We start from the raw sequence: 26869 nt of genomic DNA, 5'->3' as shown, positions 1-26869 counted from the left end.
TCTGTAGATGTCTGTCTTTCTGAAACGACTTGTAAACAGTCAGGCAATCTATCAGACAGTCAGTCTCATTTATTCAGTCAGTCAGCTGCGTGTTGGTCGGTCAGTTGGTAAGTCAGTCAGTCAGTGGGTCGGTCGGTCAGCTACAAAATTAATGTAGTCAGTCAGTCAGTCCATCAGTCAGCCGCCAGTCAGTCAGTCAGTCAGTTGCAAATGTAGTAATGTAATGTTTAATAAAACTCATTGCAGTAAAAAACTGAATTCCAGAGTAAAATACAAGGTAAAAAAAAGTAAACTATTAATTACAATATATAATTATATATACACAATATAAATATATATACATATACAGTATAAATATATATACAATATAAGGTTCTATTATAAACAAGCTAGTTCAAGATTAATAGCGAGAAGTGACGAAGTCCTGAGAACGCTTCTTTCTGCAAGACTTGATGGTGCTACGACTTGTGCCGGATCTTAAATTTGTAGTTATGTACAATCTCCTCACATCGAGGCAAAAGAAAATGAAGAGGGCTATTTACATCCTGAAGTTTACAGACATACTGCCAGCAAAGATGTTGGCGCCGTTCTCTCAATGAAGTGAGGCCGAGCAGCCGTAATGCCTCCTTATAGTCGAGGGAAGGGCAGATAATAAACATGGCTCTCTTCTGGACTCTCTCAATATTCTTATCTAAAAAGTCAGGAATGTTCTGCAAGACAGGGGCGGCATATTCTAAAATAGGACGCACTAGTCAGTCAGTCATATTTGAAATTTCAACAGTCATATACATGTAGTTGTTTGCATGTAGATTGAAAAAAAACATTCCAATTTAAGTTATATTACTTAGTTAATTTTTATCTCCATTTTTATACTTCATTAGGAGGAAATGTACACATATCCCCTACATCGCATATCCTACTGTGCTGATGACAAACGCGACAAGAAGGTGTTTGCTTTCATTGCCAAGGACTCTGGGGCACAACATCATAACTGCTACGTGTTTGAATGTGAGAAAATGGTGAGATCACATTGCTGTTCATATCACTGTAAACAGGGCTAGCTGGGGACTCATTCTAGTTGTGTCTTCAAAATCGAAAAATATATATAATATTTATTTCATTTTCTCACACCACCACACACATCAACAGTATTCATTTAGAACCATTCAATTCAGAACACTCACTGTTGCAATTTCACATGACTTGACAACAAAAACAAGCTCAATACAGTTTGTATGGTAAAATGCTTATTGACTGAGTTACATTGGACCAGATATGAAAAGATTTGGTTCTTGGTCATTTTGCATGTATTAAGATCCAAATATTTTCCTATCCAGTCCTCCTACTTGCTCAATCTGCTCATATCATTCACAGTATACATTTTAATTGTTTTAAAGTTTTTACATGTACATGTTCACACATGTAACATACAAATACAAGGAAGAACAAGAAATTCTTAGAATTTTACAGGCCATAAGAAAAATATTCTCACGCACCCAAATAATATTTTTTATTTGCTTTGACTGATTTATTTTGTCTACTTAGAAATAAGGTCAATTCAAGATCACTGATTTTTTCTTTTCTGTTATTTTTAAATTAAAAGGCAGAAGAACTTACACTGACAGTGGGGCAGGCATTTGATCTGGCCTATCGGCGTTTTCTGGAAAAGAAGGCTGTTAATCAACATTCACAGAAAAAGCTAACTGAGATGGAAGAAAAAATCAAAACAGCCGAAGAAGAGAAGGAGGCATTAAAACAAAAGATTGCTCAACTTGAAGTAGCTGCAAAACAGGGACCTCCGTCCAGTAATGGCAGTAACGAGGTAAACAAAGTATGAGGAGTATCAAATGGTCTTTGCGAGCATGCGAGCACAGCGTTTTTCTTTGCGAGCACGAGCATTGACAAGAGTTAGCCTTGCAGGCAACGAGCACTTATAAAAAGCTACAGGTCTCTACTAAAAGCGAGCATGCAAGCACTTGTAAAAATATTCGACCACGAGCAAATGTTTTTCTTTGCGAGCACGAGCATTGACAAGAGTTAGCCTTGCAAGCAATGTTATTTTTTCAAAAGGCTTCCTACACTAAAATCAAGCAAGCGAGCACTTTTAAAAATATTCGACCATGAGCAAAAGAGCACCCACTAAAATGTTGCAAGCATTCCGAGCAGAAGCCTAATTTTGTGAGCACAACAAAATTTTAATGGACCATTCATGACCCCTAAGTATGATCAACAGCTTATTTCTTATGATGTAGTCACTTGTGATAGGTAAGTATGATTGTATGTAGTGTTTTAAAAAAGCTGAACCGTGTGGAAATAAAGATTTCCTTACCCCTTACCTTACCTTATGTATGTGACATTTTGACTGCAAACTACTAGTCTTCATTAGGCATTAATGTTGCTTTCATGTACATAATTAAACTTATCACCTTTTTTAGGGCAGCCGAAGCCAATCTGACTTTGACGAGTTTGATCTGTTGGGAGGTTTTGGTGGCGTTGCTGCAAATCCAGTTCCTCCATCACAAGAAGCCTTCCTTCAAGAGACAGCTCCTTCACCGCAAGAGGCTTTCCCTCAAGAGATGGCTGGTCAGGAGATGATCTTTGATCCTTTCGCAGAGATTCCACCACAGCCTCAGACAACTGTTCCCACGTCACCTGACTTCAATGAATTTTCTCCGCAACCTATGGCTTCACCACCACCCATGGCTGCACCAGCACCCAGGCCACCAGCCATGGGGTTGCTTCCCCCCTCCGCCAACAAAACAAAGCGTAAAAGCAGCCAATCGCTTGAAAATAAACCCTGGAAATGGCTCTGCAGTGACATCACCATCACCAACAACAACAGTGGCACCATTAACAACAACCCCTCAGCCAGCTCCATCTGATGGTAAGAAAATGGTTGATGAACCCCCAACCCCACACCTAGAGGGGTGGGGTTGGGGGTTGAGAGGGTTTCCATATAAAAATGGGTTGTTCCAGAAAAAATCCACACACCCCCGAGGGATGGGATTCTGGAAATTCTCGCTGGAGGAGGGGTAAAAGGCTCTGTAAATCCAGGCGGGAGGGGGGGGTTGAACTTCAAACAGTCTTCTGCAGGGGTCATTTCAACCGATAATTCAAGCGCTTCGGACGTTTAGTTCAGTGACACTTCAGCGCCCTCAGATCCTGAAAAAGTAGATTATATTTTTGTTCATATATTTCTCACCTGACATAAATGATAATCTAAGTTCCTTAACAGGTCTTTTTATAGCAGAAAACGTTAAAACAAGATACAAAATTAAAGAGAACCCCTCACAAGATCTCACGACGTTGTTGCAACGAAGATCGTGAAACGCCTGACACATTTCTACTCTGCAAAAGCCTGGTGACTAATGTTGTTCACAGCGGACTTTTGACACAACGCAATGGACGAATCTGAAAGTCATCTTAAGCCACTTTAAAAATAATTAGTTGAATTCATTTCGTGATTGGGAGCTGTTTCAAGTGCTTTTGTCTTGGCTACATTCACCTCTGCATAAATTTTGCCTTCCCGATTTACTGACGAAAGCCAAAAAGACTTTTTGTAACTATGGGCAGTATGGCGGGCATAATAACTAAGAAAGCGGTTCACAACGCGAGTTTCAACTTTCCTTTCACTGCAGATTAGAACTTCTGGCTCTTGAAGGTAGGATATGTGAATGAAGTTATCCAGTGCTAAGTTATAGAAGAATTTGGACGATAAAGAAGTTTAGACTTTTAAAGAAGATTTTAGAAGTTCTCGATCTTCAGTGGACGGGACTGACCTTATGTCTCGAAAAGCAGGCGAAGAGGAATGACTATTTGACTCTTTTATCATATTTTTTACTACCTTATTGTTACTTATTTTCGCGGGACTTAATTTTTGCGATTTTTTGCGATTTTCAAAACATCGCGAAATTAAAGACCCGCGAAAATTAATTCTAAACGATTTCTATTGTATTTTTTATGCTAATTAGGTATTTTTGGCCAAATCGTGAAAATTAAGTCTCGCGAAATATTCCTGTTCCATTTTCGCGAAATTAAGTACCCGCGAAAATAAGTAACAATAAGGTAATCGTATTACTTTAGGACCATATCTAGCGCAGAGTAGAATAAAGGGCAACTGATTTTAATGAGCTAAGAAGGTAAACACTCGTTCACTTTTTCGTATTTTTGCTCCTTCCTTCTTTTAGATTCATGCGATAGAATTCTTAGCTTAATATTAGCTGATGCTTTAGAAATTAAACAAGAACATCTTCTAGACCTGATTGTGCATATTTTCTATTAAAATTTAATTAAATTTAAGCATAATATTTTTTTTCTGGAAATCCAGGCGGGAGGGGGGGTCTTTGGTCTTGGAAATCCAGACAGGAGGGGGGTCTTGTGCTTCAGGAAATCCAGGTGAGAGGGGGGTTAAAAAGCGACCCCATCCGTCGGGGGGGGGGGTGTGTGGATTTTTTCTGGAATAACCCAATACAGGTAAAGGTGGCAATTGTTGGAGAAAAGGTACCAATTCTTTCTGGCTAGTTGTTTTTTAAGCTTCATACAAATGTATCCTAAAAGGTACCAGAATAACCCACGTAATTAACAGTGACAAACCAAGTGAAACCTTACTGTTAATATTAACCCCAAAAAAGTATGACATTAATGCCCATCACTTGTGTCCCCCTGGTAATTGCAGAAAGAAGGTGGAATAATGGGGATGTGTAACAGCTCTGATATAAACGCCTCACATGAACGGCTTGCTGCCCTTTGAAAGGACAATAGAACAAACAACAGGAACATTATGTTCCTTAGCCCCCAAAACATAAGCAACTGCTACACTAGAGGAACATTAAAATTACAAGCTTATGAGAGCTGCGACACTGCTCTTTTAATGTAGGTCGTAAGTCTGACTTCTGTAATCAATTTTGTAGTTTGAGCGATGTGACTAAAATGGTAAAACATGGAGAAGTTAACATGGCTTTTTCCTAACTGGCATTCAGGGATGTAGCTAAGATTTCCAACAGGTGAAATTTTCTTGATCACAGGCAGAAAATTTGGGTCAAGATCTAACCAGAGACTTTAAGCCAAAAAAATCAAGTCTTCAGGTGGTTATTTTTTTCTTTATGTAGAAATATAGCATGATAAATTTTGCATTAACTGAAAAACTCGGAAAAAAAAAATGTATATTTTATGTATTCCTATGTATGTGTACTTGTACTGATTTGACTATGTGACTGCGTGATGCGGTTCTAGTCAAGACCCACATTTCACCCTTGCTCGCCACAGAGTCCCAGTAGCTCAGTGGTAGAGCATCCGTCCTAGAACACGGAGGGTCGTGGGTTCAAATCCCATCTGGTACTCGGAATTTTTTTCCGAGTTTTTCAGTTAATGCAAAATTTATCATGCTATATTTCTACATAAAGACTCACTTGGGCGGCGGGATGGTTGCATCTCAAGTATGCTTTAATGTGACTGCGCGATGCAGTTATGAGTCCTATGTATGTGTACTTGTACTGATTTGACTATGTGACTGCGTGATGCGGTTCTAGTCAAGACCCACATTTCACCCTTGCTCGCCACAGAGTCCCAGTAGCTCAGTGGTAGAGCATCCGTCCTAGAACACGGAGGGTCGTGGGTTCAAATCCCATCTGGTACTCGGAATTTTTTTTCCGAGTTTTTCAGTTAATGCAAAATTTATCAGGTTATTTTTTTCTGCCTTATTTACATCCCTGGCATTTTTTTTTCCCATTAGATTTGTTACAGCTCGGCAGCAGCACAGCATTCAGTAAAAACCCATTCTCCAGTGGCATCAATGGTGCAGATCCATTTTCTGATCATGCATTTGATCCACTTGCTTCTAAGGATGCCTTTTTAAATGGCAATAAAGAGATTAATCAAAATAACATACAGGTTAGTTTTTCAAGCAATAATAATTAATTAATTATAATCAATTAACATAGGATGAAAACCAACAGTCACGCTATGTATTGCAGTTTGTCTGTTTTTAAATAATTTATCTGTATATAGGCAATGGAAAACATAGATTGAGTACATATTTATTCTCATGTTATTGAGCTTCAGTTTGTATGACTCTATTTAACAGTTATTATTGGACAAGCTTGAGCAAAGTATTGTGATTTGTCAGTGGCAAGCAGATCAATGATTGATCTGCGGGAGAGTTACTGACAAATCACAATATTTTACAATAACCATGTTCAATACTATTGTTTTCTCATTTGATCATTGAGTTTGTTTTTGGTTAAGTAGAAATTTGTTATCTCTCTCAGACAATCTTGGAAAACGAGCTACCATTTTTCACAGTTTGGACACAACTATGCACGAGTTGAATATCATTTTAATGTTATTTTATGTGTATTAAAATAATGTTATGCAATCGGGATCTCCTTTCTCCAGAAACAAGGTCAACAGAAATGGAAAGAGATGCATGTATATAAAGTTATGCCTATTGTAAGCTCTCTTAATTTGGGTTTACTTGGTTTTTAGGGGTTTCCAGGTGATTTAGTCCTCCATTAGTATAATGTAACAGCTGAAAGAAAAGGAAAGCAGGTAAATTGTATTTGTGGTTTATAATTTTTATATGTTTTATTGTTTGTTTTTTACAGTGCAACTTCATGTACTTGGAGCAAAATTAACTAATCAAAACATTTATAGAGAAAAAAAGGGTGATAACCTTTTTCATAAATTATCCAATTATTATTATTAGTTGAAGAACACAAATGTTACGGAAATGTTTCACACTAACCAATAAAGTTTTTTTAAATTATGTTTTGTATTTTTAGTGTCAAGGAGGCCTAAAGAAACTAATAATCTTATATTAATGGTTATTGATAAGGCCTCTGCCGGAGCCTCTTGTTTAAACTAAATACTGCAATTTTAAATTTTCATGGCATATAGTCCAAAATACAAAAATACATGTACTTTCATGTTATTATAAACAGAATTTTTATAGACAAAATTATGCAATTAAACAGAAATAAAATTTATTGCTCAAATTGGTGCTCAATATGTCATACCGATAATTTATATTTGTGTCATTATTCTCAGATGCTAAAATATGGACAGAAGAAGTTGCATACAGACAGTGGATCAGGGAAGTGTCATGCTGTGGTTTGATGCTTACAGTGTATTGGCAGTAAAATACTCCTTATGGGAATGAAAAGAAAACTTTTTTACCTGAAGAAAATTTTTAATTAAGAACATTATTGAAAGCTGTAGATAACACTAGATGATTTAACATAAGAGTAACAAATATCATAGAAATAATGAAAATTAACAATGAGATGAAAAAAATATTTTTAAGACGTAATTATTTTAGCTTTTTCCAGTTGCATCATACCATACTCCAGAAAAATTGCATTCTAAGACTTAAAGAAAACTAATAGTAGTCAAAGGTTACTCAGTGGATTGTTCCTAAGCATCATTCAAAGGGTTTATTATCTGACCATCTCTTTGGTTGATAACAGGTAAAAATTCATTAACTAGAAGATTAGCTCAAGAAAAAAGCCTTGATGAAAAACCAAGCTCTCAACAAAAATGATAGAAATTGAAATTGTTTTGATGCTTTGTTGCAACTTTAAATGTACACTAAATTAAAGAAAAGTTGACCCTGTGAGAAGCATAAACTTTAAATGATAGGATCAAAAGGGATTCTTGGTAGACAGCAATGGTAAGCTTAGTAGATATTTTCTTTCTTTGAGAGCTTTAAGAGCATGTTTTATGCAACCTGTCTTATTATAATGTTCATTCTGTCACAGACGATGATTACTTTTTTCTGATTTCCCAGTAAACATTTGGGTCGCATCGTTTATGATTTTCATGCTTTCATGGGTCAATGTTTCTTTAATCAGGTGTATATAGTTGATCTTTCCATAAGCAGACACCATTTGGACCAGAAAAAGTAGGCAGGAAAGGTATCCAGTTATGGAAGGATAAAAATGATTTTTTTTCTCCACGACTGTGTCAACTTAAGGGAGGGGTCTGTCAGTGAAGGTTCCACTGTACATGAAAGGGAATGGGTGGTTAATTTGGTTGCTAGTGATACTGCATACACTGTTCAGTTTTATAATCAAGATGTATGTTAATTGAGCTACAAAAGTTGCAGGGGTAATCAGTTTTTACCTGGTCTTTATGTATTTTTAAGACATAGTGCTTCAAGTACAGTTTTGATGAGCCAATGACGTCAAAGTTGATTTGAGTTACAAACAAAACAAATTATTTATTTAATACAACTGTAATGTCAATTTTAAATTTAGTAATATATACTGTTTGTAACACTCTTATCAAAGTGTATTTTAAAAAACAGCAAACAAGTCAGTTTGGCAACAATGCATTAAAAAAAATTGATAATTGATTTTATATAGTTCAGTGTCTAGCTATCAACTTGTAAAACTAAAATTTTGGAAGGCTTAATAATTGTATAGCAGTGTATTGACATATTTTGTTAATAAAAAGCGCAGAATACTGTATTGTGTTATATATATTGTTGTTCAGACGTGGGTTCATTACTCCAAAAGATTTAAAATCAACATAAATATATACCAACAAACTAAAGCTTGTCATCCTCAGGCTAACTGGAGTGCTGGTTAAGCAAACCTTCAAGCGAGCCATGAAAACCAGTAGGCGAGCCGTGCAAGCCAGATATCCCTACTCCCGATACCAAGGCCAACCACAAGCTACCCAAGCTAACTTTAGGCTAACCAGAGTGCTATTAAGGCTTACACTTTGCCAAGAACCTCTAGGTATTATGGAGAACACTAATTATTTGACAAGTTCACACAGGATGTCGGTTAGAACGTTTTTTATTACCTCTGTTTAGACTATATAACAACAAAGCCTCTTATGACTTAAGAACGCTGACGTAGAGTTATAAAAGAGAAAGAAGACCTCACTAATAATTTGAAGTTCTTGAGAGGAGAGCTTTTGTTCCTAAAGAGACACAAAACACAATTACATCCAAACCTAACACAACCTTAAAAGTATGTTTTGGGCTTAGTTACAAAAAAAGAAATTAAATTTTAATCTAACTAAATTGCACATACCAGCCTTGAATCACTGCATTTTGCATTACAGTATTTATTATATTATTATTATCTAATTATACTTGCCTAGTTCAATGTTTCAAGAAAATATTTGCTTTTACCAGTTTACAACTTGTTAAAGAATTACAATTAATTAAAATTACAAATTCTAACTCAAGCCACCTTTACACTTTGCTGTGTCAGTGCCTAGACAGGAATGCAACCCACGAAAAGTCAAAAACCGTTTTTAAAAAACACAATTCATTTTCATAATACTAACTGCGTGTGAAAGTTTTAACCTAATTTATCCAGGACAAAGTCTTTTACTGTTTACTTGGTCGTTGATTCAGCCCTATAGTACTCCCAGAAATGATTGCTACACAGCTATTGCTGTGTTAGATACACATTCTAATGAGTTGATACTTTCACGTGAAATGATTTGCTTATTAAGCATAGGGCCTTCTCCGCTTTCAGGATGGCAGTTGGGTTTTGAAAAAATTATGTTGAGAAGACCATGGGTACTTGGTTGTGGCTGACTGTTGGCAAACTTGCAATCTGATTAAGTCAGCCATAAATTGTGTTTTATTATCATGCATTTACTGCCAGGAAGTATTTACAAAACCACCATCAATCAGTTTTTATGATACTCCATGTTTACTAGTCAGATCATTTCTACTAGGCTATGCTGAAGGCTGATGGTACCATTTTTCAGGATATGGACTGCGTAAACTTTGAAAAAAGAGCAAAAAAACAAGTCAAGGTCATAACAAAATGCTTGTATGTTTAAATTGCTCATTTTGTACTTGACCAAAAATAACAGTTATTTCATCATCAGTAGTTGTCAAAGCGACAAAAACTTAATGATTATTTAGACTTACTTTTCAGCTTCTGGCACTTATAACTTAAAAATAAGACTGGTGACCCCCCTTTTTTCCACATGGAAACTTTTGGCAAGAAAAACTGATACCATCCACCTTAAACAATCTCCGTTTACATTCACTTTACTTTGATAGTTGGCTGTCATATGCCACCAGCAGCTGTAGAAACCTCAAGCTTGCAGTCAGACTCAGTCAGTGGGAGCTGGGTACTTTCCTGTACACCCCACCCCAGTATTTACACTTTTTTAACTTCTTGCACAGCACTCAAGGGTCTTGTTATGGTACATTGTTTTATTTACAAGTTCTCTGATTATTTTAGACTGCTGTTGATTCCTCCTTTGTTGCAGCGTCTGTGTTCACTGGGTTACTGGTAGCTTTAACATCAGTGTCTGTGGCTTCCTTATGGTCCATGTCTCTGAACCTTTTCAAGTCAGAAATTACATTCTCTAATGTTCCTACTCTTTTTCTTTGAAACCGTTCTGCCAGATAAAAAAAAACATGAATACCGTTAAAGACATTCCTCTGCAGTCTGCTGTGTGTCTTAACGTGTTAATGCTATTATTAATAATTGAGGCATTTTACTTGTATATTAATTTTCTGATGTACAAATTTACTTTCAAATTCAAGGAAACTTTAAATGGGTCACAACATACATGTAGTTTGTCTTAGAATATTGTGGATGTTTGATTTTTAATCAACATTATTTCCACAAAGAAGCTATTTCCTTAAATAGCTTCTTTGTCCCACACTCGTGTCATGTTGAACAATTTCTTCATTATTTATCACCGAGCTTGAAATTTACCATCTTTATTATTTACTACACATTTGATGATTTCAACATTGCTGTTCCTAGCAGTATGCAGGACGCGTGTCACATATCAACCTAGTAAATGGCCCAGCTCACAATGAGTCTCTCGTAGCTCAGTTGGTTAGAGCGCCCAACCGGTATCTGGGAGGCCATGGGTTTGATTCCCGTCGGGGACTCAGATTTCTTCTTTGTCCCACGCTCGTGTCATGTTGAACAATTTCTTCATTATTGATCACCGAGCTTGAAATTTACCATCTTTATTATTTACTACACATTTGATGATTTCGACATTGCTGATCCTAGCAGTATGCAGGACGCGTGTCACATATGAACCTAGTAAAATGGCCCAGCTCACAACGAGTCTCTCGTAGCTCAGTTGGTTAGAGCGCCCAACCGGTATCTGGGAGGCCATGGGTTCGATTCCCGTCGGGGACTCAGATTTTTTCTTTGTCCCACGCTTGTGTCATGTTGAACAATTTCTTCATTCCTTAAAGTTATTTGTCACTAAATTTTCTCAGTCTACACACTCTTCATTTAAACTTTTAAAATTTAAATTTAGCTGACAATATGTCATTTGATATACCACATGCGATATGCTTACACCCGCTTTCAGTGTTATTGCATAGCAGCTTACTATGGACATCTGTCTTTTGCCATGCTAAACAGACAAGATGGATCGAAATCTGTCAATCACAGCCCACTAGCATGACCTTCTGAACTTGTGAGCTCGTTTGCATGAAACAAACACCATTATGCATCAGTTTTGATTGGTTCATGATTTTTCAAACAGCATGTTGAAAGATGATGTCGAAAGATGGATGTAGAAAGATAGCTATGCATGTAACACTGAAAGTGGGTGTAACAACTCATGAAAATAAATAATACAGTGTAGAAACTAAAAAGATACATACTGTACCTAGCTTAATATTTTTTCCTGAAAATGTAAAATATACTGGTAAAAAAAAACACTCTCACTCAAGGGCAGCTCTTTAACGTATAAAATTTATTTATAAAAGAAACAATTTCATTTTACCAGTCTTTGGAATTTTTCTTGTTATATGTGAAGTTTCGTCAATGGATTCCTCTGTGTAATCAAAAGCTGATGGTTCTAGTGTCCTGTAAAAGAAATATACAATACATAGTCAATACAAGCCCACCATTTCTTTAAATTATTATGGGAGTACCTTGTGATTATGTTTTTTAAGGAAAAAGGAGAAACATATTCAAACACATTTGATATACTGGTGTTCAATGGTTTTGTTCATGTCACTCTATCCATAAAAGTAGACAAATACAGTAAACACCGGCATATAAGAACACATGATTTCGGAGGTCAGGCTGATCGGGTTCTTATTTAATTATGGGTGCTTAGTGATACATCAGCCTCAAAGTGTTCTTAAAATGTTCTTAAATTTCTATATTAGTAATACTACCCAAAACTGCCCCTAGATGAAAAATTAGCATAAATTAAAAACTATTCTTTGATTTTAATGATCACAATCATTACTGTATCATTGAGCCTATAGATGAGATGACTGGCTGTCCTTCATTATAGGTAATGATGAATAAAATCACTTGTTTTTATGTAATTATGACACCTTTTCCATTTTATAAGAACATGTTTAATTTTTCAGGCTTGTCTTGTTCTTTTAAAAATGGGGCTTTATTGGCCAAATTTCAGCCTGGTGTTCTTAATCCATTTGTTCTTATATGCGGGTGTTTACTGTATTCCATATCTTATACATGTACATGGGTGTCAATCATGTGTACATAATTAGCTTTCTGTCATAATTTCATGTTTTTGATGATTTGGTGCACAACACAGCATCCGCAATTGCACCCTTAGCTACAAGATCAGGCAAACAGTGAAAAGCAAATACAAAGTCAAATTTTTATACACCTAACATTGAAAAAGCTACAGTATAAACTTAGTTTTAATCGTAAACTCACTTTTCTTTGTCGATGTTTTGAGCTGAAGTCTCCTCATTTGTAGTAGCTTCTGGATCGGCGTTTGCCTCCGTAGCATCGCTCTCTTTTGGAGTTTCTTGTTCTTTTACCGTATCAGACTTAGGGACATCAAGATTTTCACCGCTTCTGCACTCTTTAACTTTTAGTTCTATAAAGCCGTTCTTCTCGATCTCGCTGTAAAGTAACAAAACTTTTAAAGGAACCTCCCATTTTTCTTCACCCTGACTTTGGGCAGCCTCAGGACTATCCTCTTCGCCATCACTGCTTGGTACATTCCAATCGTTATCTTTGTCAGCCATAACTTATTGACCATGTTTACAGCTAGCGTCCTTTCATCAATGTTGTCGATCGAAAGCCCGCCATTTTGTATTCTAGTTTATCCCATCATGTAAGACAGCATAGAATATACCATAAACCGGGGGACAATCTTCGGACAATCTTCGGAGATCTTCGGTCTAGAATTTGCTCAAAAAGTTGCTCGAAGTATGAAAAGTAACCTGCGATCAGGCGTTCTTTTTTGAAAGGGAGAGGGGAAAAAACCTCGGAGTGATAAGTACGGAGGGAGGGCATGATCTCAAGTTATACGAAAAGTCGCAAAAAAGTTGCCGAGCAACTTGTGGAAACGCTAATTCAGTAGAGTGTTTTTCTAGACGATTTATTCCATTCTCGATTTTTTTCCTTTTATGAAATTACTCAAGGATAAAAAATACAAAAGAGCGAGCTGCCTCTGCTAGGCCAAAAATAGTTGTTAAATGAATACCGGTACATAACAGCACCTGAAATGCCCATTAGGTAAATACGTTGAATCTAATAAATATGCTCTATCTGATTGTGGGCATTTTGCAATATAGTGTATTATCAATGCTTTGGTGCACGTGAAAAATTTGCACGCTTGATTATAAATCAAAATTAATGACACGATTTTATTCATCCATGCGCATTTAGCCCACTTGCAATATTTCAAATCTTCGCAACCGTCTTTTACTGCTTGCTTCAACTGAAACTTTTGAACGAAGTTAAATACACTTTGCTTACGTTTACCGATCTTTATCAACCTCAAGTAAACGAATCCGCTTTTAAAGAATACAGCGAGTTTTGCATTTAAATCGCAAGAACTCCGCTTTCGCAAACAAGTTCTTTGCCCTGAAACTGACACTTTGCTTGGCAGGTAAGCGAACGTTTCCTTGACGGCGTAATTAATTTACTTCGTGTGGTTCTCAGAATTGTCAGCAATTCAGCTACTGAACTGTACCATTCCTAATTGATAGCTGACAGTTTTTGGTGGACAATAGACATTTCTCTTTTTTTTTTTTTGTCAGAAGATCTATGGAGACTCTTTGAGCTTCTTTGGACACAACCACCAAGTTCAAGTATGTGGCCACAGACAAGACAGGAAAGGCAATGGAAAACTGAATGCCCGCCCTATAGAGGTAACTTAAGGGGCGAATTTAGAACCTCTTGACTTTAATATATAATCAACAAATAGATTTTAGAATAAAAATCAGCGAAAAGAAATGACGTTTCGATGAATCGCGGTTCATCATTATCAAATTCTAAAAAAAAAAGTCAGATTCTGATGAGTTCAATATATATTAAGAGTGCGTGTGAAAATCTCGTTGCATTTTATTTGAGACTAACGAACAGGACTATTTCTGAACATTTTTACGTGTCTAAACAATAATTCGGTAAAGATTATTTCTGGGCTAGAATAGTAACTATAGTCTACAGTAATTCAGAACGCCAGCAAATAACCGCTCTTTCTACCCTTTAGGGCGTCACTCGTGTGGTTTTCAGAATCGTAAGCATTTCAGCTACTGAACTGTACCATTCCTTAGTGGTAGCCGACAATTTTTGATTGACAATAGACATTTATATTTCTCTTTTTCTCAAAAGATCTATGGATACAGTCACAAAGTTCAAGAATGTGGCCAATGGTAAGACAGGAAAGGCGATGGAAAATGCCCGGCTTATGGAGGTAACTTACAAGTATTTGGTCTTATATAAACATCCAATAGATTTCATTGTATTTGAACAGGACCATTTCTCAACATTTTTATGTCTCTACTAAACGTCAACCCGGTAAAGCTAATCTCAGAAAAAGCGCCAGCAAAAACCTGATCTTTCTACCCTTAAGGGTGTCATTTACTCGTGTGGTTTTCAGAATCGTCAGCGTTGCAGCTACTGAACTGTACCATTCCTTAGTGGTAGCCGACAATAAAAATTTTTTGGTGGAAAATAGAAATTTCTCTTCCTTTTTCAGAAGATCTTTGGATACGTTCAGTCACCAAATTCAATAATGTGGCCACAGATTAGACAGAAAAGGCAATGAAAAATGCCCGCCTTATTGATATAACTTACGAGTTTCTTGTGTTATATAATCACCAAGAAGATTTCACTTTATTTGGAGACTTGAACAGTACTATTTCTCAACATTTTACGTCTCTATACAACAACTTGGTGAAGCTAATCGCTCAGAATGAAGCTGGAATAGTAACTAGGGCCCCACAGTAATTCAAAGCGCCAGAAAAAAAATCTTCTTTCAAATAGAGATCGATCAAACAATTATCAAGCAATTATTTGATACTTAAAAAAATCCTTTTATACTAGAAGATGGTTTTCCTATGTCCTATAACAAAATAATGCACTTTTGAGGTCTAGAAAAGCAGCTGAATGCCCTCGCCTACGGCTCGGGCATCCACTGGCAGCTTTTCTAGACCTCAAGCATGCATTATTTTCTTATAGAACATGGAAAACCATCTTTGTAGTAGGTAAATGTGGTACTGAGTTCCGTGCACTTTGTCTTGTATTTTTCCTAATCATAGCGACCTTCAGATTTGACTACGAGATCGAGTACACAATTGTATCAACCAAACTATAACTCTTCCCTGTTGCTGACTAACACATAAATAAACGTTAGGGATAAGATTGGTATAATGAGTGATTATAGGAGGCACTCGAATTTGGTTTGAAAACTCGTACTCGTACTCAATCTATCTAAATGCTTAAACCGCGTGTTTTCCTTTGCAACTTACTAATTAATGCCGATTATTTTATTTAACTCAGAACTTCAAGAAAAACTGGTTGTCCTGACATCAATCCGACTGCGTGGATAATTTCTGCTGCTCAGGTAACAACTGGTTTTCCGTAAAAATTCCTAGATCAATACCAAAACAACCCAATAAATCTTTCAGCTTGAGATCGGAGCTGGCTACATGAACGTAATCCCAAGCTGGGTTAGAGGGGGCGAGCTGAAATGTTTTTATTAAAATAGTTCATGATTGTTTACCCCTAAAAAGCCAAAAAATAACACATATACCCTACACATTTCTAATTTTTACAAAGAAACATTAACTAGACAGGTATTTGCTTTCAGTAAAAGTTGTAAATTAAGGATAAGTGTCTTTAAGAATATGTTATTTCAGCAGAACAGCTTGGATCCATTTATGAATGATCAATCCTCATTGTGTTTTCTTTGATCTTTCAGGTTGGGATATCAGGATAATGGATGGCGACTTACATGTATGTGGGGTAAGATAGACGGATGTCTGTGGAGTGTTCTTCTGGTGAGTCATAAAAAAATAAAATTATAGCTAGTTTTCATTTGCGATTCCCTAATTTTAATGCCGATTTTAATACCTCAGAACTTTAAAGGTTGAAGTGGCGTGGCATTTTAAACTGAAGAATCAAGTCTTTCCTGCGTCAGATGCAAAACTGATTTATCCTGACATCAGTCCAACTGCGAGGATAATTTCTGCTACTCAGGTAACAACTCGTTTCCCATAAAACTCCTAGATCATTCCCGACATTTACGTAATCCCAAGCTGGGTGGAGGGTTTCGCGCGTTCCACTTGGTGCTTGTCTACTTGCATCGCTCCCGAGGAACGGTACAGTCGGCACGGACTCGGTACTATGTACTTGTCTGGTTCCACTCCCTATTTTTCATATATTGCACGTAGGTATCATGAGTACCATACGAGTCAAATCAGGACTGATCATGAGCCCCTCATGAGTTCTGAATGTTGAGTAGGGTGGGTCTCCTACCAGCAGGTAGTACTTACCGCAGAATCGACCGGCTCTAACCCCCAGAGGACGGCCTGTATTCAAGCGGGGATTACATCTCCTGCGTCCAAATATCTAAAAGAAATAAATGATCTAGAGTTTTTGGGAACGGGTTGTACTTTCTAGTAAAAGAGATAGGCAAGCCTTAAGTCATGATATCCAGGTGGGATTCTAACCCACGACCATTCGGGTTACAGGTCTACTGCTCTACCATCTGAGCTACAAAGCCACGATGGGAACAGCGAGTGAGTGAATCCCATTCGATTCACTCATTTATATGCCTGATGATGATTCTAATAAATGAAAATGCTTCGTTTAAAAGAAAAAAAAAAGTTTCTCAGGTGGGATTCGAACCAACTACCATTCGGGTTACAGGTTTACTGCTCTACCATCTGTGCTACAGAGCCATGATGGGAACAGCGCGTGAGTGAATCCATTTGATTCACTCCGTATATGCCTGAGGATGACTTTATACTAAACAACAGGGAAATCCTGACCACTGGGGAAAAATAGCTGCTCAGGTGGGATTCGTACCCGCTGCCATGCCATTAGGGTTACAGGTCCACTGCTCTACCATCTGAGCCACAGAGCCATGATGGGAACAGCGCGTGAGTAATTCCCAGTTGTTTTACTCATTAATAGGCCTATGGATGATTCTAAACTTAACACAAACAATAAATACAAAAAAAAAAAAAAAAAGAGAAATTACATAACTTTGAAATGATTGTTTATAATAAGTACATGTAAGTACAACAATTATTCCACTCGGCACGCTTGTTGTTGGCTATGAAGTTACCATAGCCGGTCATCTCATATTCAACAGTCTGCGGGTTTGTGGAATAATTGTTGGGTATACTAACTTGTTAGTTACGAATCACATTAGACAGGAAGAAGACCGTGGCTGTCGGCGAAACTGTTATTTTGGGTAAAGTATGAATATAAATGGCTCAGTAGTTTGCTGTTGTCTTACTCCGAGGGTTTTTCTCCAGGCACTTCGGTTTTCCTCCCTTCTAAAAAAACATTTTTAAATTCCAATTTGATCTGGATAGAGGACCCGCATGAAAACCAGCTATGGCTGATGTGGCTTCCTCATTAAATATTGCGGCATTTTATTTCTTCCGTCTGACCTCATGGCACAGAGCCAGTGCCAGTGTGACTGCCATGCGAGTGCTTGCGAAGACATGAACCCCTGCCAGTGCTAACGCACGAACCTGAGCGTGTGCCTGTGTCCATTTGGTCAGAGAACGAACTGGCTTTATGTCAGTTGGACTGAAGTATCAAAATTAGAATACAAAATAATATATATAGCTAAATAACATATATAGATGAGATCAGATCGATTGTTTATTACAATGATGGGATCGTTTCGAAAAAGGGTTGTACTTTCTTTTATGCCGGTGAGAAAAGTTGGGATTCGAACCCACAACCTTCATTTAGGTGCCTGGAGATTATTCTAAACAGGGGTTAGGTGGGATTCGAACCCACAACCTTCGCGTTACAGGTCCACTGCTCTACCATCTGAGCTCAAAGCCATGATGGGAACAGCGCATGAGTGACTCCTAGTTGATTCACTCATTGATGTGCATGAGGATCATTTTAAAATTTCTAAAATACACTGAAAATCCTGATCACTGAAACAGTCGTGTGGCCTAGAGGGTCACAAGAACAGATAAAATGGACATCCAGTGGTTTACCTATAAGAAATTTGAGAAAGAAATAATCTGTATTCAACATAATCATTAAAAACTGTGGCATTAGGTACTAAATTTTCATAACTTTAACTGCCTATAATAGTTAAACAATTATTCCACCCGTGCTTGTTGGATATGAGATGAATATAGCCGGCCATCTCATATTCAACAGTTTGCGCGTTTGTGGAATAATTGTTAATTATAAGTATACTAACTTGTTAGTTATGATTCACGTTAGACAGGAAGAAGACCGTGGCTGCCTGCCAGACTGTTATGTAGGGTAAAGTTTGACTACGAATGATTGCTACACGGGGCTTTGTTGACTGACAAAGTATGGCTATGTAAGACCATGTAGGGCTGATATAGGATAAAAACTCTAGAACTGTATCTAATTAATGTTCATGTAAAGTTATGTAGGTCCATGTACGTATTACAATGTATGGCTATGTATAAGACCATGTAAGGCTACACGGCAATATAATAAACTACCATTTGTATTATCATGTATCAATCTGTACATGTAAGATTAAGGGGGCCATGTATGACATGTAACAAGAAACAATGTAACTAGTGTATTGTTATTATCATTTTATTAAATGGTCATGAATGTATAATCTGTAAGTTCATGTATCATCTATGTATGATTATGTAGGTCTATGGTTATGATTATGGTTAAGATTTTTACCTTCTAAATAATTGTGTCAATTCACGTGTTCGTACATGCATTTTCTTCTTCTTTGTTTCTTTCTCGTTTTCTTTCTTTGAGATATTTTTCAGGTCTGCATCTGGAAACTGGTATCCTTTCATAATTTCTTTTTCTCAGTTTTATTGTTGTATTGTTATTTATCATACTTTGCTGCTACTGTTGTTCACGGTTGTTGTTTGCCATGAATTGTAATAACTAAATCATCTCCACTTTTCAAAGGGAGGAACTGCAAGCAGGTTAAAAAATAAATTCTTCTATTTCAAGGTAGATATTAAAGATTTTTGCTTTTCAGGATACGGTTTGTTTCGGCTGAGCTCACTCGCTGTGATAGATAATCTTACGAATTTGAACAAATCGTTCATTTACCAATACTATTTGATACACATTCTCATCAGTCTCAATAATCCGAGCAACCACTTCATAAGCCGAGCAGTTAAGCTTCGGACCTCTTCAACAGCGTCCATTCATCGTATTCCGAACATCTTCAGACATCTCAGAATATTATGTTCGAACTGTTCGAACTGTTCCGTCGGAAACACCGTCGGAATCCCGTATACTGAAGTCAAAAATCTCACTCATTCATTCCCGCTCATGGTTGTACTTCTGTCTTTCGCATCACAAAGCTTCGTCAACTTTCAGAAATCGTCGTAAACTCTTCGGTCATTTTCGACAATTTTCGGAAGTCGAAATTGTGGACTTATACTATGTTCGTATGTGCGCACTCCTGTTTGCACTGCTGACTTACTTCTTGACGATTTCGAGAGCAGAACTCCAACCAACAAGTACAGTTTATTCGAACTGACTTAAACGACCGTTACAAGCATATATTAAGTCGATTACAGAATGACACTCACATTCCACACACATTCCATACGCACGCAACAAACCAATGAAGACTGTTGAATCTTGTGAAAATAGGCATCAGTTAAGAAAAAATTATCTCACAAAAACGATCACTTGGTCCAAACAGCTAATAAACAAAGGCTGACTATAAGGTTAGGATGATAAACTTTAATTTCCAATATTTCGTCCGGTATGGCCTGACTTCTTCAGGAAATGAATTGCGCAGTTCATTTTCTGGAGAATGTTGGCCATGCCAGGCTGTGCCACGTCTTCTTCAGGGAATGAAGTGCGCAATTCATTCCCTGAAGAAGTCACTTGCCGTGCCTGACGAAATATTACAAATTAAAGTTTATCTTTGTTTATCAGCTGTTTAAAAACATATCATTCTGGTAAGGAGAAGAGATTGAGACAGAAATGATATATCAAACACAAATAGTTGAGTACACTTATCGTGTATTCAACTGTCTGTTTTTTATATTATTTCCTGCCTCGGTCCTTCTCTTTGCTGGGGCGCGTCAGTTTTCTCTTTGTTCTTATTATTTTTCAGGTTTTTGCCCAGATCACCTCGATGACTTTGGATTTCCACCTGCAGTGCTATGTGTCAGGTATTGTTATGTTATAGTTGAGAAAGGCTACGTAGAATAGTTAAAGTTGTTATTATTATTATAGTTGTTATTATTATTATAGAATAATGTCAACATGATTGCCTGGTATAAAATTTGTGTTTTTTGTCTGCCTTGCTAGGATCGTCATGGAAAAAAGAAGAAAAGACCCTGGGGACGAGATAGAGTCTCTTGAGCCGACAGTACAAATAGATGGTCAGCAATTTTTATGTCATATTCAAGATGGCGGACGGTTAGTTATGATGTCCAATATTCGTTTTAGACTCTTTTTACATCAACATGTACAGTTTGTTGACCCGCTTTTCTTGAAAATAACACCAAGTTAAATTTTTCAATCACACCCGTAGTTTTCTATTTGGTATCCGGCTGGTAAACGTGCCCAAAAACTTGAGCTAATTCTAGGCTGCATGTACTGTTGTGTTTGATTCTCTTTGCCCAAAGACTAAAGGTTAAAGCAAATGCCTTATCATTTAATATGTCCATACTGTATTTGATTAATTTTCAGGTTTGTCGGAAAAGTGTAAAAGCCTTTGTAGCACATTTCCTAACCCTGTTTGGTAAAGGACGAGTTGGCAAAAGAAGTGTTGATGGAAAGATTTCATGGACTTGCAATATGTTGCTAAGGAAAAAATGGTAAGCCATAGGCAGCAGAGCTGGGGAACAGGACGGGGTGGGGGTGGAGGCAGGGGGGACACAATAGATACCCCACAAAAGTTTAGCGTCTTGAAGGAAACAATAGCCCTGAAGTATAAATTGCTTTCAGTAAAAGTTTTAAATTAAGTGTTCTCAAGAATGTAAGTGTTACAGCAAAATAACTTGGTTACATTTATAAATGGTTAATCTATTTTCTTTAATCTTCCAGGCTGGGATACTGGATGTTGACTTACGTGGGCCAAGTATGGAAAAAGAAATATTACTGATACACCAGTATTCTTCTGGGTTAGTAAAGTTTTTATTATAGTTTGGATAGTAATAATTATTTATGACCATTGAATGATTTTATCTTCATTATTGTTTATGTTGATATCAAAGCTTGCCTATATTAATGCTGAGTTTGCATTTTCTTTCTGTTTTCCAGTGATTTCTTTCAGTCTACACATTCAAGGATCAAATAGCTTGCTGTTGTCAATAGGTTCCTTGCTAAGTAGCAGAGATGATGCTTTGGTATAAAGATAGAGGACCTTAGGAAAATGGTATTTATTAAAATATACATACTTTAGACATATTTTAAAGTACTAAACAACCCTCCAAGTTAAGACCAATTTAGTCTCCATGGCGACTAAAATTTTGGAGCTGGCAACTAAATTGGAACCAAAGTCGCCAGCCTGGAGACTAAAATTGAGAAGAAGGATTAAAAGCCTGCTTAATTTAGCGACTAAATCTTTCACTGGCAACCAAACCTGAGCAGTCGGTGGCTAAGGTAAAAAATAAACTTGGAGAGTTGCTAAATGCTGCACACGAGGGGGCATGATGTAGGAACACATCAAAGCGTCATTTAGCGGTGATAAAATTACACAATGTTCACACTGAGAGGAAATGTAGCAAACAACAAAATCACAGTATGTACATGGAAAACGTAGGTAGATACATCCTATTGAAGTGTTGCAGTGACACATCCACCATGTGAACAAGCACATTACCCTAAAAATAGTCAGAATTTTCTGGATGACAGAAATAAGAATGAGTCAAAATGTTTGGGCAGACAGAAAAGATATTAGTCCTGCTGTCTCAGAAAGTGTTGATTTTACCATACACGGATCCAGAGTTTCAGAGTTCCGGTCTAAATTCAAAAGAAAAGTGAGCACTCATTAAGTCAGGCTATTGTGTTTTGCGATGTTTAACAATGGTCTGACTTAATGAGTGCTCACTTTTTCTTTGAATTTGGACCGGAAGTCTGAAACTCTGGATCCGTGTATTCACCACTGACCTAACTAACAATTAAGATAGTTTCCGCCCAATATTTGAGACCTTGTAGATGTGACCAAACAAAATTCTGTGATAATCCCAACTGGCAGAAAGCTGACCAGTTGGCTAAGCGTGGAGGAGTAGAATTGAGTCTACTGAACACAAATTCAGCAGAAAGGGAGAAAGGGAGGAGGATTTGAACCTAGATTCACTGGATTACAAGTCCAGTGTCCCAACCACAAGGCTATGCTGCCTCTGGAGATTCTGGGTTGAGGGGTCTGTGGTTTAGCCCTGGCCGGGTAATTATGTGTTCTTGGAGAAGACATTACACTTTTATGTCACATTATAATAATCAGAGCAACATTACTTTGGGCAGATATTTCAGACTCTCCCATTGGAAAGTCAGAATTTTTTCCTTGTCGCATGCTAGTGTCAAACCAAATTAAGTTACTTTCTAGTAAATAAATTATTGAATACGGGTAGTTTTATAGGTTATCAGGTTCTGTCAGTAATAATTATAGCCTTTTGTCAAAATTCTTGTTATTATTTTTGCTGTAGCTGTGTTTGATGTTGGAAGGAACTAACCTGCCAGAAAACTAAAATCCCAGTCTTGAGAGTTGCAATGTTCCATTTAAATGTATTTTTCAATCTTATTAGTTCATTTATAAACAAAAAAGGTTGCTATCCTTTGTTCTCAGTTAATGTTTTTCCAAGCTACCCCATTCAATTAGTCACAATTATCTGTAAATTAGTCCATTTCCACAGAGAAGTTTCATCTAGCCATCTGCTCACAAATCTTCAGTTATTTTTTTTTTCTTGTTTCTTCGCAGGCTCTGTTTCACAGGATCCCAGTCCAACACAATACTAAGAAGAAGGCAGAGCATTTATTGACTTGTTTCCTGGAGATCGACGACTGAAAGAACATGCATGTAGCTATGTCTGTGGTCCAGCCAGGATTCCTGTCTCTACCAAAAAGCATGACTGAGAAGATCAAGTGATCAACAACTGGTTTCTCGTTACATTATTAAACCACTGACCATCAGTCAAGTACTGAGAACAAAGACAATTATCAACTAAAGGATACTGTCTGATGTACCGCCAAATTCGCAGAACAAACATTTTAAAGAAATTAATGTATGAGAAATAGTAAGGAGAATTGATATGAAAAGAAAGCATAACAGTATCTAGGAAAGATCTTGTTATCATTTACTTTGAACACACATTTACGTGATATTTGTGACTACAAAACCAGTTCCGTCTATGACCTCTTTAGTTGGTTGCCATAATAGATTTAAATCTGTGATTACCTCATGTAACCATGCAGGAAAAGTAAACCTTATACCAGGTTCCAAATGATAACCAACATAAACAATTATAACTGTAATAAAATGCCATTTAAGACTTTAAGAGAAAGGTGAGCAATAAAATTACATAACAATTCAATGACTGCTTGCCGTACATTTACATTTGAATATTTTACAAATGTAAATGTGCAGGGTTTAGCGCTCATTGAAACAGTAAGTAGTTTAATTGCTCATCTTAACCTTTTATGTATTTATCAAATTCATTAGTTGTTAAAAATAATAAGTACACTAGTTATAAATAAAATTAAAATGGAAGAAATAAAAAATAATAAATTAAAAGGGGTTTGGTATATTTTTCATGTGGTTGCATGAAGTCACCTCAGATGCAACTCTTGCATGGCAACCAATTGAAGAGGTCACAGACTAAACTTGCTTTGTTAAGTCATTTATCTTGTGAATGTGGGTGAAATTAATTGCAAGTACAGTCTTTTTGATCGAGGTATTTATAAATCAGATTTTTACTAGGATATTTTTATGGCCAATAAATCTGATATCTTTATTCAGGAAACTCAGAAATTGTAACAGATGAAAGTAATTCATTAATCAAATGAAAATAAACACAAGTTTTTCTGTCATTGCAGTTTTTAAAAACATGTGAACTCTGAAATTCAAACCTCAACCAACAGTTTCTGCTTTTTGCTGCCGTCAATCATAGTGGACCTCTCAGAGAAAAAAAATCACTTTGACTGGGTCAATAGATAACATCTGTCTTGTTCTGATCGGTAGATTTCAATCTGTTTTTTTTTAAGGTTTATTGGCTGTCACCGTAATTATGATTGACGGCAGCAAAAAAGGCAATAGCTAGTTGGGTTTTAACTTCAGAGTTCGCATGCTTTTGAAAGGTGCAATAAAGCTGTCTTGTATTTGTCTGAATGATTGAATTCAAGGAGTGTAGAATGGTCCTTTGCAAATGCCTTTGCAAAATAGTTGCTTGGAATTTAGTGCTCGCAAAAAGTAAAGCTGGTCTTGGAATCTCGAATTTTGAAATAGAGTTTCGGAATCGCACAAGCCACGCAAAAGTTTTTTTCTTAATGAACAGTCAAACAGAAAAAATCAAGTTATAATGCTCTTTTATCGTGTAACACACTGGGGAGTCCTGCAAATGGTTAAATTTTCCTTAAAATTGAGTTGTTATTCCTATAATGATTCAAACATTTATTCCTTATCTTTAAAATAATTTTGTGAGTTACCCCTTATCCCTAAAACCCCTAACTGGGCCTTATAAGAGGGAAGTGAGAGCAGACACTATGGCTTATAACCAAAGGGACAAAAGCAGGAACACCAGCTACTCAAAGTGGCTATGAGCAGAAGGCAAAGTGATTATTGTCCAACAATAATTACTGAGCCTGAGTGGGATAATTGTTTTAGTAAAAATTATCAGAGGTGAATATCAAAAACTGAAAAATAACTATAGAAAACAACAACCCCAAGTGCTTGCTTGCAAACGTGTCTTACTAGTAAGTAAGTAAAGTCTTTATTTACGAGGGTAGCACTAAAATAGAATAAAAAATGCTAACAAACCGGTGGCCCTCTAACATTGGTTACCTTATTATAGGAATATAACGAAGCATTTTAACAACGCGAACAAAATGTTCGCGTAATAAAATTAACGCGAATTGTCGAAAACTTTTGTTAACATGCATTTAATTAACGCGAATTATCGTGTGGTGTGTAATTTGATGCAAAGTAATTTTTATTGCAACCTGCGCTATTTTATAGACAAAATAAAAACGTCCAACAACAGAACTTGAGGTATAATTCTGATAAACCATACACAACAAAGATACTTAAACAGACCAAATAGTGACTAATGTTAAATGAATGGATCCAGGGATGGAACACATCCCATCCTTGTGCTTTCCACTGCCTCTGTTATTCCTGCAGCTTTGACGGAGAAGTAAATGTCGGTTAAACATAACTTTTCCGGAAATAAAGGTGTCTTAAAATAACAATGCTGGAAAATAGTGTGATTTTAATTAACAATGACGTAAATTAAGGTACATGAAATTAACGCGAATTTTTGAAATTTGCGTTAATTACATGTATCGTTAATTTCCTATAATAAGGTACAATAAAATATAAAAATACATTAGAATACCAATATTAAAACTATGGATAAGTTATGAGAGATTATAAAGAATAAAAATACAGAATATGAATATTAAAACTTTGGATAAACTACGAGATAATATAAAGAATAAAAATACAAGATAAAATATTAAAAAGGTAAAAAGTGTAACTAAATTACAGATTAAAATGATTAAAAGCTGCTGTTCTTTAAAAATTCTCTCCAAAGAGAGTTCTTAAAAGATAATTTTAATCCTGGGTAATTTTGGCATAGATAGCGGTAAGCTGTTTCAGGCTTGACAGTCATGGTAAATGTTTCTCCTCCTTCAGTTTGTCGTTTGAAAAATTGGCATATAGGTGGGTACATGCCCCAGTAAACGCTTGAGTGTGTGTGTGTGTGTGTTGGGGGGGGGGGGGGGGGCAAGGGGTAAATGAAAAAAACATTTAATTCCTTTGTAAAATGCTCAGAAATTTTTATTTTTCCCTTTTTCTTTTTTTAAGCGAAACAGGAAAGAACGAAAAAATTTAAAAATAATTTAAAAGAAAGACCGAGTCCTAAAGGGGACTGTGTACTAGTCATTGCAATCGCGTTTTTCTCAAAATCTACACGCATGACTCCACAAATTTCAGAAATTTAACATCCATACAAAATAATTTTTGCGAAATAGAAAAATATTTTGCCCTAAAGCTTTTCTAGCCAATTGTTGAAATTCCCAATGTTTTGAATATCCTTGACCTGCAGTGATTTCTTTCAAGTGAACGAAATGTCCTCGTCAGCTGCCCGCCATGTTTACTTGGCTGGATGCTAAAGGTGGCATGGCTTAGTAATCACTTCTTGCAGAGGGAGCGTCAGAAGGCGATTCTTATATTCGCCTCTGAAATTATACTAAAACAATATCAAACGGCAAACTTTGACAAAAATATTTTTTTTGTCCACAAC

The 26869-nt window shown here is 36.6% G+C and overlaps 2 protein-coding genes, 1 long non-coding RNA gene and 2 other non-coding genes across 5 annotated transcripts in view; 4 read left to right on the top strand and 1 right to left on the bottom strand.

The window, feature by feature from the left end:
* The window catches only part of LOC144661050 (PTB domain-containing engulfment adapter protein 1-like), a 10555-nt gene extending 2090 nt beyond the window's left edge, over nt 1-8465 (top strand). The window contains 8 exon segments of the mRNA XM_078521760.1: nt 490-577; nt 882-1019; nt 1604-1822; nt 2436-2737; nt 2739-2884; nt 5732-5889; nt 6484-6546; nt 7045-8465. Coding sequence (XP_078377886.1) covers nt 490-577; nt 882-1019; nt 1604-1822; nt 2436-2737; nt 2739-2884; nt 5732-5889; nt 6484-6513 — 1081 coding nt within the window. The 3' untranslated portion in view covers nt 6514-6546; nt 7045-8465.
* On the top strand, nt 5267-5339 carry Trnal-uag (transfer RNA leucine (anticodon UAG)). The gene has a single exon. It is a non-coding gene; the product is annotated as a tRNA-Leu (tRNA).
* Trnal-uag (transfer RNA leucine (anticodon UAG)) lies at nt 5563-5635 on the top strand. Its single transcript has one exon. It is a non-coding gene; the product is annotated as a tRNA-Leu (tRNA).
* Nucleotides 8466-8780: 315 nt separating the features above from the next.
* Nucleotides 8781-13043, bottom strand: LOC144661335 (uncharacterized). Its single transcript, XM_078522063.1, has 3 exons — nt 12654-13043; nt 11737-11819; nt 8781-10374 (listed from the first exon to the last, which is right to left on the bottom strand). Exons 1-3 carry the CDS (start codon nt 12968-12970, stop codon nt 10211-10213), a joined length of 564 nt encoding a protein of 187 aa, XP_078378189.1. The 5' UTR covers nt 12971-13043; the 3' UTR covers nt 8781-10210.
* Nucleotides 13044-20660: 7617 nt separating this feature from the next.
* On the top strand, nt 20661-23681 carry LOC144661339 (uncharacterized). Its single transcript, XR_013572258.1, has 5 exons — nt 20661-20825; nt 21099-21226; nt 21456-21532; nt 21672-21786; nt 23329-23681. It is a non-coding gene; the product is annotated as an uncharacterized LOC144661339 (long non-coding RNA).
* Nucleotides 23682-26869: the final 3188 nt, after the last annotated feature.

Source organism: Oculina patagonica, chromosome 7 (assembly GCF_052425735.1).
Source record: "Oculina patagonica isolate OP01 chromosome 7, crgOcupat, whole genome shotgun sequence".
Lineage (NCBI taxonomy): Eukaryota > Metazoa > Cnidaria > Anthozoa > Scleractinia > Oculinidae > Oculina > Oculina patagonica.
This window is presented reverse-complemented; position numbering and strand designations above follow the sequence as displayed.

Excerpts from the sequence above, each read along its gene's own strand:
- LOC144661335 (XM_078522063.1), bottom strand. The coding sequence starts at position 12,970 with ATGGCTGACAAAGATAACGATTGGAATGTACCAAGCAGTGATGGCGAA. Across the intron at positions 11,820-12,653 it reads CAAAACATCGACAAAGAAAA|GACACTAGAACCATCAGCTT; the intron begins GTGAGTTTACGA and ends TTTCTTTTACAG. Across the intron at positions 10,375-11,736 it reads AAGAAAAATTCCAAAGACTG|AACGGTTTCAAAGAAAAAGA; the intron begins GTAAAATGAAAT and ends TTTATCTGGCAG.